The sequence below is a fragment of the Amblyomma mixtum genome, chromosome 3 (assembly GCF_055824585.1).
Source record: "Amblyomma mixtum isolate Tamu chromosome 3, ASM5582458v1, whole genome shotgun sequence".
NCBI lineage: Eukaryota > Metazoa > Arthropoda > Arachnida > Ixodida > Ixodidae > Amblyomma > Amblyomma mixtum.
This window is the reverse complement of record NC_143014.1, coordinates 157,656,449-157,671,340: the sequence shown is the minus strand read 5'-3', so window position 1 is coordinate 157,671,340 and position 14,892 is coordinate 157,656,449. Positions and strand designations below refer to the sequence as shown.

At 47.3% G+C, this 14,892-nt stretch overlaps 1 protein-coding gene across 13 annotated transcripts in view; it reads left to right on the top strand.

Annotated features, from left to right (window-relative positions):
- The window catches only part of LOC149352481 (voltage-dependent calcium channel type A subunit alpha-1-like), a 501,434-nt gene that overhangs the window by 228,937 nt on the left and 257,605 nt on the right, over positions 1-14,892 (top strand). For 12 of the 13 annotated variants that reach the window (XM_089581672.1, XM_089581660.1, XM_089581669.1 and 9 more), the window contains one exon: positions 2,099-2,331. In XM_089581672.1, coding sequence (XP_089437798.1) covers positions 2,099-2,331 — 233 coding nt within the window. The remainder of the gene's footprint in view (positions 1-2,098; positions 2,332-14,892) is intronic. The other variant, XM_089581661.1, reaches the window with a different exon arrangement.

Sequence of the window (14,892 nt, the reverse complement as noted above, 5' to 3'; positions counted from 1 at the left end):
ACACATGCTGTATTTGGACGGCACAGAGCTCGTAAAACTTTACAGCGTTGCGACTGCGATTTAGCCCACTTGTTGCCACGATGTGCTCTGCTCGTGGCAGAATGTGAGAGATTTTGACCTTAGAAACTTCATCTCACCCCAGGTGCCAGAGGGACATGATTTCTTTGATTAACGTTACACTGCAAATAATCACGTGGTGAGTAATGAAATTTCAGTGGCCGAAAGTTTAGCAAAAAAGAACAGAACGGCTGCATAACTCGTCAACAAGAGTCCTGCTAACACAGAATTCCAACCGTCTTAACGCGGCTTCGGGACCGCCAGGACGCGGCTAACGTCTACTGAACTTTCTACCTTTGCCTGTTTTTGAATGCAAAACAAGTGCTAGCTAGTGTGTTCGATTTAATACAACAGTCGCTCTTCACATTAACGAGAGTCTGGCTATGGAAACTTTTTATGGTGTAAGTTCTTTTACGGAGCCCTCGTGACACAGCTGACGCGGCTCCCCAGCCATCGCTCGGCGTTTTTGTGGCTTTACGTTGCTAACTCACGAAAATGCGAATAAAAAACTTTCTCTGATTGTGGAGTTATCTTATCAGAACCCGTTTTACACCTGTTCTCATGGACTTCGGCTCAATACTTAAACGCGAGTTACAAGCAGGACTTGCACGCCTTTTCGCAAATTTTTGTAATAACATGGGGATAAAGCCAATACTTTGCTGCAGCGCCGAGCGCATCGCGTTACTTCTGTTTGAATGAATCCCATGCGCTAAAAAGTTGGTGTGAAGCGATGCGCCAGTTGTTGCATTCATATAAACGCGGCTACACGCACGTTTAGGCGCCTCACAGGCCCGTTTTGGCGTTTCATAAGTGACTGCATGGTTGGGCGTCTCCTGTCGCCGAGTTTAAACCAAGATAAGCCATACGATCAGCTTAACCGATCTTTTTTTATTATTATTGCACAAAGCAACTGCTGACCGGCCCTACCTTTGACGCCTGGCTGGGACGAGTCGGTCGATGGTATACTTTGTGCCTGCCTTCGGTGAAGCTATGCTATGCCAAGACTCAGTGCCAAGTGACAGGCTGTGCACTTAACCGCTTTGATACTCGTCCGCTGTCGAAGTACAAAATCTTCGAATGGTGACCGCATGGGGATGGTCGCTACTCGATGCTTGCTAGGCTGATCCTCGCTTCTTAAATGTCGCATGTGACAGTGCCGCACGCCTCTCGCGCCCGTCCTTGACGATCATCTTCTCTTCTCTATTCCTCTTTTCATCCCTTCCCCTAAATGAAGCGCAGCCAACTTTTATTCTCATCAGGTTAATTTCTTCGCATTTCCTTTTCTTTCCTCCCTATCTCTAGGCCGATGAGTGCTTAAGATTGGCATAGCTCACTGGTTTAATTCCAAAGCTCACTCCAGAGCGAAGCAGAAGTGCTAAAAGGTAGCGAGGAAAGCTTTGAATATTTGCTCGCTAAAGAAAGCAGCAGACCTTACACGCTTAAAAAGGCGATTGTAGTGTGATGGACGTGGTAAAGTGTGCTGTGGAGATGCGCCATGCATTCAGTCATGGTACCATGGACTGCGCGGAAGTCTAGCTTACTGTTGGAAGCTGCGGTAGTACTGTGATATCTTCGATAATTTATCCACTTTAGACAAACATATGGCAATGGAACCGCTTTAGAGGAAGCGTGACCAGACTGGCTGTCAATTGACCTGCTTTCTTTGAGCGTACCGCATTGCCAGTACGGAGTGATGTTTTGTAACATATTGGCTACTTCACATATTTGTCTACATAAGTTTGTTTGTACAGGCTGTGCATTTGGAAACGTAATTTCGTTTAATGTCGCAGAAGTGTGTTTTATGGCGCGTTACGCTATATAGGTTGCTTCCACCACAACTTAAAGCGCCTTCGCATTGTCACTGGATGAAACGCTTCCTAAGTAGTATCTACTAGAACTGAACAAGGTGCTGGGCCCCCAAACTTCATAAAGCCAAGGTTGCACTAAGACTACTTAGGAAGCAACACTGCTGCTTTCACGATGCATTGTGCTGGTTTAATGCACGCTGACCACCTTTCCCGTGTGTCTTTGTCATGCGCAGCAGCGATCGACATGCGCTCCGCCCGGTGGGTCGAGCAGCCTAGCGGTGACCGCTGCGGCACCCGCGGCCCCGTCGCCTCGCACGTCGCGGCGCCGGCGCGCCCCGTCGCGGCTTTCCACCGAACTGCCGGCAGGTGTGACGCTGGGCCGACGCAGAGCCGTCACCACCACAGACCACAAGACCTGCGCCCTGCTGCACACCAGGCTCAAGGGCATCCGCCTCGAGGACATTGCGTGAGTGGACCATCATCTTCTGCACTTGCCCCGTTGCGAGGTTCGCGTCATTTACTGACACGCGAAGCCATAGGGCGCCGGGGCCTAAGGCACACGTTGGTGCACGACTACAGCGTAGTGCACGCCGTTCGGCAGGATTCATCGGTTCTGCTCACGAGCTGTTATGGCTTAGTGAGCCGTAAGGACTCTTGTGAGAAAGAACTCGCGCAGCTCGTGGCACTGCTTTGATGCGGTGCTTGGAAGTGATGGGTTTCAAGGTGGGGCCGACGTAAGCCTGCTGAAGTCCGTCACCTAACAGCTGTTTTTACTTGGATAGTTCTGTAGACTTACACTGTGCGCATTTGAAGGAATAGGAATGTATGCATCGAAAGTTTGCCAGCTCTTGGTCCTGTCATAACTGTGAGCTTGCAAACGTTCTTTGCATTCGAGCTGCCTTGCTGTGTGCAATAGAAAGAAAGGAGATATGACCTCTGAAGAAACCATGTGGAAATGCTCCGCATTCAAAAAAAAAAAAACTGTGAAGGAATCTCAATGTTTACAAACATCCAATCATAAAATTTTTATATGAAACCTTCTTTTGTGAACTGCATGACAAGCGTGCGAGTATGCATCACAAGTGTATTTTGAAGGTAGTTGTCGGCGTACGCTAGAGTACATTTGTGAGAATTCTTACGGTTGATTGGAAGTAACGTGATCGATGTTTTGTTTTTTGTTGCTGTTTCAAACACATAATTCCTGATCCCACTCGTCTGAAGTCTGCCTACTCAATTTCGACTCGTGAGTTTGCCAGGATTCTTCTCGATCCGCCCTTCAACAAGGCCTAAACACGCCCGCGGTTCACTGCGCTGTTCTTTTCTTCTACTGCCCTGTTCTTTCCATGTTTGGCGACTTGTAGCCGCTCTCTCCAGCTAAAGTGCTTTGTTTCTCGCGGAGCAGCAGGCCGCCCTCATGACAGATCTGTCATTTCCAAGTTTTATTAACATTTCTCATGCGTTTCGTGCAAACGACCTCATCAAATTTTTCGCAGATTGTAGTTCACAAACTGCATTTTTATCGCTATTATTTAAACTTTACGGATTAGCAAGGGCACTGCATCTCTGTGCGCTAGGTGCCGAAGGCAGGTAGTTCTGTTTCGCAGAGCGCATTTTTATTGTGGGTGAGCCGTGGACGCAGAGCAACTTCGTGTTCAGTCTTCACACGCGTGGTTAGAGTGGGCGCGGAGAGTGGATGGTCTAGCCTAGCAACGATTGTGTGCACTTCGCTGATGCCTTTCGTCGCGCGCAGTGTCGTGACAATTTCCAAGACGGCGCCAGGCCAACTTGCTTGAAAGTGTCAAGCACGTGCTTGTCTGATTTTGTAATAGCGGCGCATAAGTTTAAACCGGATGGCGCACCTGTGTTTTCTGAACGAGTTGCTAATATATTTTTTTCTTCTTTCGTCGCCAATACGTCAAAACATATGCCATGCTGGAAAACATCGCATAAGTTAACAGCTCACTCCAGCTGCTCATACGATGTCTTCTAGCACGGTGTTGATGTTTTGCGCAGTTCCATTGTTCCTCACAGGGACACAGTGGAAAATGCCGAAACATGTTGTTAGTGCGGCTTTAATATGCGGTGGTTACATGAAAACTCGTTGCTGTGCGAATACGCATACGGTTTTTATTGCTTAACAAATTCAAATTCACTGACTGTTACAGTTCAGTTTTGTAAACAAATATTACTGTAAGATCTCTCACGCACTGCTTTTTTTTTTTTTTGACATTACGCTGATCTTCCTGTTTTCATTCCGTATCTAAGCACGTACGTCGTCACGATGCGTGAAAGCGAATGACCGTGGTCTGTGATAAACGAAGAGGCATTAAAACATTTAATATTATGCACGAGGCGTATAACTCACAATGTCGGTGTGCGCCTTCGCAGTGTCACTCTGCATGCCTACTCGCAACAATATCTACCTAACCGCTTGTTTCTACGTATGTTAGGAAGGAAGGAAACGCAAGGCACAAATAGAGTTGTTTTTGAGCTCCTCGAACGAGTGTCGAACAGTTTCTAAGCGTACTTTACTTGCCAAAAAATGAGAGGAGCCGTGGCTACAAGCCGTCACCGGGGAACGGTCGCGGGGAACGGTCACGTAGGACCTTTGCCATTTCTTTTGAGGAGGAAACATTTGCGGCCACTGATATTTCATTAATTTTGTTTTCACTCAGTGTACTGAGTGTACCTGTTCGAGTCACATGAACTCTGACATCGCTTTCATCTTGAGTCAGAAATCCCGATTATATACAGAATAGAGAGAGAGAGAGAGAGAGAGAAATGGGCGGAAAGGCAGGGAGGTTAACCAGGCGATGCCCAGTAGGCTACCCTACACTTAGGGAGGGGAACTAAGGGGAAAAAAGGAAAAAGAGCGGCAATGAATGAGAACAGTATGCTGAGACGCCTTCCAGCTTCCCACACACCAGCGAACAGGATGTCCGACATTATGTGTGCGAAGTGGTCATATTTGTTATTATGGATAAAATTATATAGTGTGGCCGCCGCGGTGGCTCAGTGGTTATGGTGCTTGGCTGCTGACCCGAAAGACGCGGGTTCGATCCCGGCCGCGGCGGTTGAATTTCTTTGGAGGAGAAATTCTAGAGGCCCGTGTACTGTGCGATGTCAGTGCACGTTAAAGAACCCCAGGAGGTCGAAATTTCCGGAGCCCTCCACTACGGCGTCTCTCGTAGCCTTAGTCGCTTTGGGACGTTAAACCCCATAAACAAACCTAAAAATGATATAGTGTCAGACGTTTTTATTAAGTAGCAAAATGATTACCTCCATCTGAGATGCCTGAGTGATGCTGAGACGGTGGGTTGAGAACCATGCAGTGACGGGCAGGACGTCGTTATTGGAGCATAAATGGATATGTACAACATTCGCGCTGCCCATGGCGAGCGTAGGTATAGTCATGGACAAAAGTTTTAAAGGTGTGTATTCGCTAAAAACATACGGCTGCGTTCACTGGCTACCCAGTCAACCGGTATCCATTCTATCGAATGGCGCATGTTTGCCTTTTCAACTTGAGGCAGGAAACAATAGCGCGTGCAAAGACGAACGCAACGAAAGAACGACGCAGGACAGGGCAAGTGCTCGTCTTTGTATAGCGCCATTGATTCGCGTGTCAAGTAGTATGCACCGTCTAACCCAGATCGAAGTTCTTCTACATGATGTCTCCTCAAGCTTCTAGGTTTTTCAGTGAACCGGCTTGCCTGACCACGAAGAAATAGATTAACTTTTTATGCAAATCCACATCCTGTAAACTTTTGTCTACTACTGCACATACATGCCGCTTCCACTTCAGGTCTAAGCCGGTAGACACCCATAAAAGCGGTCAACCGTGTGCGTTAGTATACCGTTTTTCTCCGCTGAATAGGTGCCGGGCATGCCGGAAGAAGTGTAACCTGTGCTAAAGTTGATCAGCGAAAAAGCTAAAAGGCCGTAGTGCGCTTTCGAGGAAGGACGCGCTAGATCGAGCGAAATATGTAGAATGTCAGAGCCCGGTACACCATAATGTGACTCGATACGTGGCCGAGCTCATATTGCAATGATTTCCATGCAGCAAAAAAGTGAAAGGAGAGAAAGATCGGCAGAAAAGACAAAAGAAAAAAAAACGGCTAAGAAAGCTTCCGTTGGTGCGTACTATCGAAGAGGAGAGTTGAACAAACTTTAGGCAGTGCAATGCACATCGACATAACTGTATATGTTATCTCCGTGACAGGGGCAATTTTGTCGTAATCGGCATGCGAACATAACTTGTTTCCACGGCGCCTTGCGAGCGTAATCAGCATAGTTTCCTCATTTACTCTGGCGGCGCAGTGCGAGCGCTCACTGCACTTTATCCGATGAAGGGAGAAAAGAGATAAAAAAGAGAACAATGAAGAAGGGATATGTAGCAGGTTAAAGGAAGCGTACCACATCGGACCAGCGCAGCTTGAAAAAGTATTTACCGCCGTTGCGGTTTCGGCAGGAAGCGTCATCATCACGCGATAACGCTGCTCATTTTAGAAGTCGCGCGCGCCAGGATCGCCCTCACTGCACGTCGCGTTGCGGGCATTGTTGGATTTTACGTCAGCTCGGGGAGAGAGTGTTCCACGGCCGCTTTTCCGGCGCAGCTGGTCCTAAATTTGCCTCCCCGCCGTGCAAAGGAGGTACGTCTTGTTGCGGTTGCGAACGATCTGCGCCACCGAGAACAGAGACATTTGCAAGTCAATTTTGTCGTTGCAATTATGCGCGTTCCGCAATCTGCATCCGCAGGTTGGTTGCTCCGTGGCGGCTACGCTGCCTGTACGAGAGGTGCGTGTTACGCCGTGTGGCGCTGCTGCTCCTAGCGTCTCGCACGCAGAGAAACAAGCGGTTGCAATGTCGAAGGACTTTCGCGCAATAAAGCGTGCCGCTGCGGCGGAGCCTTATAAATGAGATGCCACGCGGAGAGCACTTGTTCGTTCTCTTTTATGTATACGGAGAATACGCGGCGACATGACTGGCTAGTGTCCAACATATTGTTTCTTTCTTCTTGGTTTTCTTGTGGCGTTAGCAGCCTTCTTTTTTTCAGCTCATGAGCGCAGGTTTCTCAAGCCCATCTAGAGAAGAGTAAGGGTTCTTCGAAAGCAGAATTTTAACTTTTGACATTCTGAAGACAATCATTTTTATTAACTGCGTTCAAAGCCATTGATCGAATGGTGTTCAATAAGTTTCGACTTCTGGCCGCTAAAATTTTAATGAATTCCACAGTTCAGAGACGTTGCATTGAAATCATAGTAAGCAATAACCCCTTCCACTGGAGCTCAGTACTTTTTCTTATATAGTACAGCGCCAACACGCATTCCGTTCCACCGGTGGTGCACAAGTCTCTACACGCCGTCATAGAAAAATGCGGGCGACTGTTGACGACTTAAGCGGCACACGTCACCTCATCGTCGGACGCGAAGCACGCGCACTCCTCTAGTGTTCCTTCACCTTGGGAAGCACGCTGCGAGGTGGGTGAGGGAAAACTGCCACTCTCGCACTTCTACGACGACGTGTCCAGAGAACAGAGCACTAGAGACGGAAGTATGTCGCGTCTTTTGGGAACTGAATCTAAACGCACTTCCGGGAAAGTGGACCTTGTAAACAATCATTTGAATGCAGCGTCTTTTACTTTCATAAAAATAACAGGAAACTGACCTTATTGAACACCCTTCACAACTGATCTACAAAATGAGCAAAGGTCAATGGGGGGAGCCTCAGTCCGCTAGCCAAGGTTTCGACAATAAGACTTGTATACACCTTACGCAGCCAGATGAAGATAATCGCAAGAAACGATTATAAATTCCGCAAGTAATCAATAACGCGCTACTTTTTTCTGTCTTTCTTTTCCAGAGTGCTCCACCGTATAGTATATTTAAGAATTTGCAGCTTAAGTGAGCGCGTCATTACACGTGTTTGTGAGAAATTAATAGTGAGACGGCTTGGTATGGGGTCAGCCCGGTATGGACAGGTATGGACAGCCAGGACAGGTATGGGGTGTTGAAACCATGTGATAACTTTTGTTCTCTTCTTCGAGCTACTTCTTTGGTGCTCTTCTCCACGACAGTCAAATCGTGCAAGTGACAACTAAGAAGCAGTGCTTATTCGCACTGAGCAACAATGTCTTAGCTTTTCCGGTGCAAGCCCTTTATTCGTTCATTTGAGAGAAGGGCAGAGATGTCGGCCTGAAGGCTCGTCATCTGACCTGCTACGCTGCACTGGGGAAAGACAATTGGAGAAGAAAGAGAGCTATGGAAAATTACTACGAGGAATGCACATAGAGATGATGGCGAAGCCTGCGTAATTCTTATTAAATATCAAGACCCATGGGGCGTGTTTTGAGGTGAAAGAAGCAAATCGCTATTTTCACGACCTAGAGGGGTGCCTCAAGAGATCCAGCCTCGAGCGTTACCAAGGATTTTTTATCGGGTCAGCCTAAGCAGAATTTCGCTTAATTGTTTTATGATTTCACACTAAACTCGCGCTTTCTCACCGTTGCTGGCAGCCTCGAGTGAGCTAAACGCTGGTGGAGGTGTGCGATAATTCAAACTTTTCGAATAGCGAATCGAATATTCAGCTATTCGATTCTCTGAATGAATCAAACAGTGCAAATTCACAATTATTTGGAACCAATCGAATCCTCTCTCAAGTTTTCGAATAGTTTTCAAATAACAGGCACGGAGCTCGAATAGGGCATGCCGTAGATTCACCGACGACCTTCAAAAACAGTTAGGGGGACACATAAGCGCCGCCTTTAAGGGCATTGCGCGATAGCTTTAATGGCTGCCATGAGTTGTTTCTCTTCATACACAGTCACTGTTATTTGATCACATTGGCACATTTAGTGAAACACAGTTTCCTCATTCTTGTCTTCCATCTCTTCCACACTACAGTTCACGCTCATAATTTTACTATATCTAGTATATTTATAATTAGCACGTCTTTAGTTTACTAATTACCACATTACCATGATTCAAACGCCAACACACACACACACACACACACACACACACACACACACACACACACACACACACACACACACACACACACACACACACACACACACACACACACACACACACACGCACGCACGCACACGCACACGCACACGCACGCACGCACGCACGCACGCACGCACGCACATCAGCACCCCCACCCCCCTTCCGCCCTGTACCTCAGCTAAGTAAATGTGCCTACGTGGCTTAGTCATTCAGCGAGCCTCTCTAGCGAACTATGGGTCGTGGGTACGAACCCCAACTGAAATTTATAGCGATTTTTTTACGTAAAATTAATTGCCTTAGAAATTTAAGTCGTTTGAGACATGCGCTGACCGTTAATTAACATTACAAGTCCTCTTTTCAATTATTTTCATTCCAGACAACCACGCGTGACGTTGACGCGTGAACGGGAGCCTTAACGATGTCGTGTTAAAAGAAACGCTTCCAATACGACCGATGGCGTTATGGTAGCGCGATACGCAGCATGACATGGTCGGTCACAACGTTAGTATACGAACTTCGTTTTGTGTGCCCCCTAGTGGAGATCAGTGTAGCGTCTTTCGAAAGCTTTAACTGTGTAAGTTGTAGCACCGCCGCTAGCGCTTCGCTGTGCCGCCTGAATAATCGTTTTGTGCGAATAATTACGCTAGTGGCGAACAATCATTCGAATCATATTCGATTCGGTTTTTGACTGCACTATTCGTATTAGATTCGGTTTCAGAATAGTACTATTTGCGCGGCCCTACCAGCCTTCTTTTTCGAGGAAGCAATGATTGAGAGACAAGGAAGAAATTGCTGTCTGGCTTTTGAAAACGGCTGGAGTGAAAACAGAGCTGTAGGCAATCGACGCGCGCTTTGGAGAGAATTTAAGATAAGTGACATCGAATATGAATACTCTTGTACAACGGGTGACTGATATAACTAGGAGCAAAACATTTTGCATTTTACTATAGCAAAGCAAGAACCAGTGACTGTCCCGCTGCTTGCGGGTGAAACAAGCTAGAAAAGTTTGCCAGCCATTGTAGCTTGAGTTTAACTAATAAAGCTGCATCCTTTTACCTTCTCTTTTAATGCCCGTAGATTTTATTAACCGCGTGCTACTTTAAATATGGATGTAGACTTCTAATCGTGCGGAGAGCTGAAAGCGCGAACAATGAGGCCTCCTTTTTTGGCTCCCTGTTTCTTGGAGCCATTTACGGGGCCTTGTGCTTGCGGTTAATTTGTAAGCAGGGAATTTGTAACCAGTGGCCTTACGTAATAAATGTTTGGTTTAGTTTGGTTTATTGGGGTTTAACATCCCAAAGCGACTGAGGCTACGAGAGACGCCTAAATGTAAGGCCCCTATGATCCTATGTCCCCTATGTCCCCTATGTCCCCTATGTCCCCTATGGCCCCTATGTCCGATTCTATTCGATTCTCATCGTCCGCCCATCTGACTAATTGATTCCTGTGACAGAGAGAGCATGGGGCATATATCGCAGCGGAAAAAAATCAGAATGAAATGGAATTTGAACGACATCGTTACATTAACCCTCATCCCCCGTGCATAGCAAAACACAATATCACTCAACACGCATGCCGTAATGAGGCTTTCCATTATAGAGACATCGTGCACGAAACTCATTACGCTTGAAATGTGCCTGTTAATTATGTGTGCCAAGCAATGTTCGCTGACAAATAGTGGCTTGCGTTTACACTTGCCTTTCTAGTCCTGGTAAGTCAACTTTTAGATATACAGTCTGGGCGCTCGGTAACTATGCTGTCAAGGTCCTGCAAGTACTCCACTACAGCGACGACACTTCCTACTCCCCCGTTTTCTCTCTCACTGTACTGCTGGCACCAAAAAGACTAACGAAATGCCACTTAGCTGCTCTTATATTGCGTTGTTGTGCTAACACCTACGTAACAACGCTCATAACATATGTTTTTACAGCAAAACTACGGGAGCGACGCATTAATGTGCCGGCGAACCACTTACGCAACCAAACACACGACGGGGTCCCTCGCGCACCGATCCCTCCAAGACTAGTTCGCGGCGTTGCCGCAGCGTGGTGTCAGTTTCGTGAAAAACTGCAATAAGGCTTGAATAATCACTGCTCTGTAGGCTGTGTTAAATACATTATAGATTTACACCATAGGTTGGTTTATGGGGTTTAACGTCCCAAAGCGACTGAGGCTATGAGAGACGCCGTAGTGAAGGGCTCCGGAAATTTCGACCACCTGGGGTTCTTTAACGTGCGCTGACATCGCACAGTACACGGGCCTCTAGAATTTCTCCTCCAAAGAAATTCCAGCTGCCGCGGCCGGGATCGAACCCGCGTCTTTTGGGACAGCAGCCGAGCACCATAGCCACTGAGCCACCGCGGCGGCAGATTTACACCATAGTCCAAAGTAACGTGAGAGCGACATGCAAGAATTACACTCGGCTGCGGTAGAAGACTGAGGACAGATATGGAGCTGGAAAGTCAATGCCAGCCTGAATATGAACTAAGAAAAACACCCCTATCCGCAAAAGGCGAAACGCAAGCCATGAACCGGGAAGAACGCAGTGGAACCCGTAAAAATTAAGGTATGCATATCAAATAATGTATGACGATAACAATCATGGATGGTGTCTTGAGGGCGCTATTACCAAGCTAGAATATGTAAGAGTAGTGCAAGTGAATAAGAAGGGCGTGGGATGCAAAAGGCAGTTATAAACATCTCAGCTTGAGCTGCTAATAAATCGTGAAATGAAACTTAATACTGAAGTATTACGGCTGGTTAACTACCAGACTAAGGCTGGCGACTTTGGCGTTGTGTTCCTGAACAAGTGTTCCCTGGATTCAGTTCCCGACCGCGGTGGTGGCACTCCAAGCAGCCGCAGTGAAAGAGTGCCCGTGACAGAGATTGTCCTGCGCTTTAAATGAACACTCAGGACAAATTGAGGCTGGCCTGTGTCGATAGAGTACCGTGCGTTCTTTCACAGCATTAAAAAGAGACCACTCTCAACGAAAATGGAGCTTTTATAAACTAGAAAGAAAAACTAAATACAGGTGTCGACATCAATGGCTGATTTCCAAAGTAAAATGCGTGCATCTACACCGATTCTTTTTTAAGGCGAAAGCCTTTAATGCCTCATACTGTCGTCAGCAGCCGTGTCGGCAGCCGTGTCGGCAGCCGTGTCGCTGGATGTGTCCGCAGATGTGTCACATATCTCCACCGAGATATGTGAGACAGTTACTGCGTAACTTCTTTTCCTCAAATACAATTTTCAGTTTCTTCATTACGGCCCTCTTTCTCTTTCTTCTTTCACTCCCACTTCCTCCCTTCCTGTACGGTGCGGGTGTCTACCGAGATGACAGAGAATTACTGCGTCATTTCCGTTCCTCAAAAAGCGTTGCGTTCAAAGGGCAAGGCATCGCGCCGAACGGGTGGTGGCGTTCCGTGGACTGCCTGGCAGCGCTACAACACGCTGTCGCGTTCCACTCCTAAAGGCGAAGCTTAAGCGTAATTAAATAGCAAGTAATTAGTATTTAGTCATTAATAAGTAATTACCCACTACTTAGTAATTTGTCATTACTTCCTCGTTATTTATGTGTGACGTCATCCAGTGGTGACGTCATCAGTGTCACATAGGCAAAGTGGTGCGGAAAACGCTTTCGCCTCTACGCACTTTAGACAGTCAAAGTGCCCCCTGAATTGTTTTTTTTTTTTTTTTGCGCGGATCCCACAAGTTATGCTACACCACCATTCACTTCAAGACGGTGGAAATCCGTCCTTTTCGGTGTGGACGTCACGAGTTTGATTTTTAATTCCACTGGAGGGAAGATTTTTAAATCCTAGTTTCTCGCCGATAAATGCGTCTTTTTCTGCTGGAAAAACGTCAACGCAGCCAGGAAGAACCGCCACAGAATGTTTCTTTACTGCGAATAAAAACTGAGTAGAGTTGCCCTCAGTGCCCCTTTAAAGTAGCTTGGGTGGCCGAAATTGATGCGCAATCCCCCGCTACGGCGTACCTCAGCCGTCAAAAATCGCGCATCAAGTAAAAAAAAAATCATTCAATTAGTTTAGTCATGCTGAATAAGCGAAAATTCTGATCTGAAAGTTGCGCCGCGCCAGAAGATGTCCTCATGTCGAAGAGGGGACATTATACCGAGTATTTCAGGGAAGCCCACCAATAATAAAAAAAGCCTTTTTTAGGGAAGAAAGATGGCTTATGTGGCTTAGCATAATACCAGTGTCGGTATGCATTCGGAAACAAGGGAATCTCTTAACTAGTAAGCTGCTTAACTAATTTCTAATATTTGACCTCAACTATTAGTTAGGCGCCTGGTCACAATTTAGCCGCCGCGGTGGCTCAGTGGTTATGGCACTCGGCTGCTGGCCCGAAAGACGCGGGTTCGATCCCGGCCGTGGCGGTCGAATTTCGATGGAGGCGAAATTCTAGAGGCCCGTGTACTGTGCGATGTCAGTGCACGTTAAGGATCCCCAGGTGGTCGAGATTTCCGGAGCCCTTCACTACGGCGTCCCTCATAGCCTGAGTCGCTTTGGGACATTAAACTTCCATAAACCAAACCAACCTTGTCACAATCAGAGATTTGTAGCCGGCCGCTAATAACAGTCACATCAGATTGTAGAATTTCTAAAACTCAATTACCTCCTGCGCCGTGGCTCAACAAATTTCGGCCATCTCGCGCCAATAGACGCGCGCTTTCGAAAAGCGCCCGTCTTTGGCGCGAGATGGCCGAAATAAGGTTGATTGATTTATTGGGGTTTAACGTCCCAAAGCGACTCGGGCTATGAGGGACGCCGTAGTGGAGGGCTCCGGAAATTTCGACCACCTGGGGTTCTTTAAGGTGCACTGACATCGCACAGCACACGGGCCTCTAGAATTTCGCCTCCATCGAAATTCAGCCGCCGCGGTCGGGATCGAACCCGCGTCTTTCGGGTTAGACGAGTGCCATAACCACTGAGCCACCGCGGCGGGGGCCGAAATAAGGGGGATCGCGTGTCTTCGCCGAACTCGATGAGCAACAAAATACTCATATAACGGTGACAGTGTGTACTTCAGGTAGCGGATAAGACCAGCGATCTCCTTTCGTGTTTACGGGCAAGAAAAAGTGCTCCTGAAGTTCTGACTCAAATTAAGCTCGTTAGTGTAACGAAGAGTCTTATCTTAGGTATTAATTGTAACTTATTGCAATATAAAGAGAACGCTCGATACAAAACAAAATAGTCAGACCTTGCCCGGGAGAGTAACTTCAATAACCAGAATAATGCTGAGAAAACTGATGTCAGAGCACGTGGTCACAACGTTCGTTCTTTTCTGAGCTTTTTTTCTTGCTCTGGCACCCAGACTGCCACGTTGCAGGCCATTGCGCTTGCCTTCCTTATAAGACATTGTGAACACAGGCGCAATAAACCGCCCTTTATTATCTTCCAACGAGGTTGCGCACGTGCTTTTATTTATTATTTTTTTCCCGATAGCCTCTGCTATCGGTGCAACCTTGGCCCATTGGCCCGTAGTGTTCTTTCGCCTGTTATGACCTAACGTTGTCCGACTGAGCGTAATTAAATATTTCGAGAACCATGCAAAACGGCGCACCCAAATCTCGAACAAGATAAACGTGCAAATCACGGCCGAACAGAATATCCGACCAACAGCTGCCGATCGGGCATCGGTGCGACGCCAGTTGCACTAATCGAAGGATAGGAAAATATTTTTTTCCGTTGATGAATTTCGCAAAAGACCACGCGCAAGCTACATCAGATTAAAGCGGTCGCCGGAGAGAATGCTTCGTGACGTTCTTGGTTTTCGCTACGCCCAGCCCGAAGGCCGTACCGAAGGCGCTCGGGCGGTACACTCGCGCGGTTTCAGCGTTCGATCGCTGCGTTCAATACGCTCGTCGTGATTGACGCCGTACAACGTGTGCGTGACCGTCGCTTGCCGTGCCGCGGAAATGAATATGGCTACAGGAGGCAACACTCTGGTAGGAGCCTGAAGTGCGCCCCCGCCAGCGTGCGGGCCTTTAACC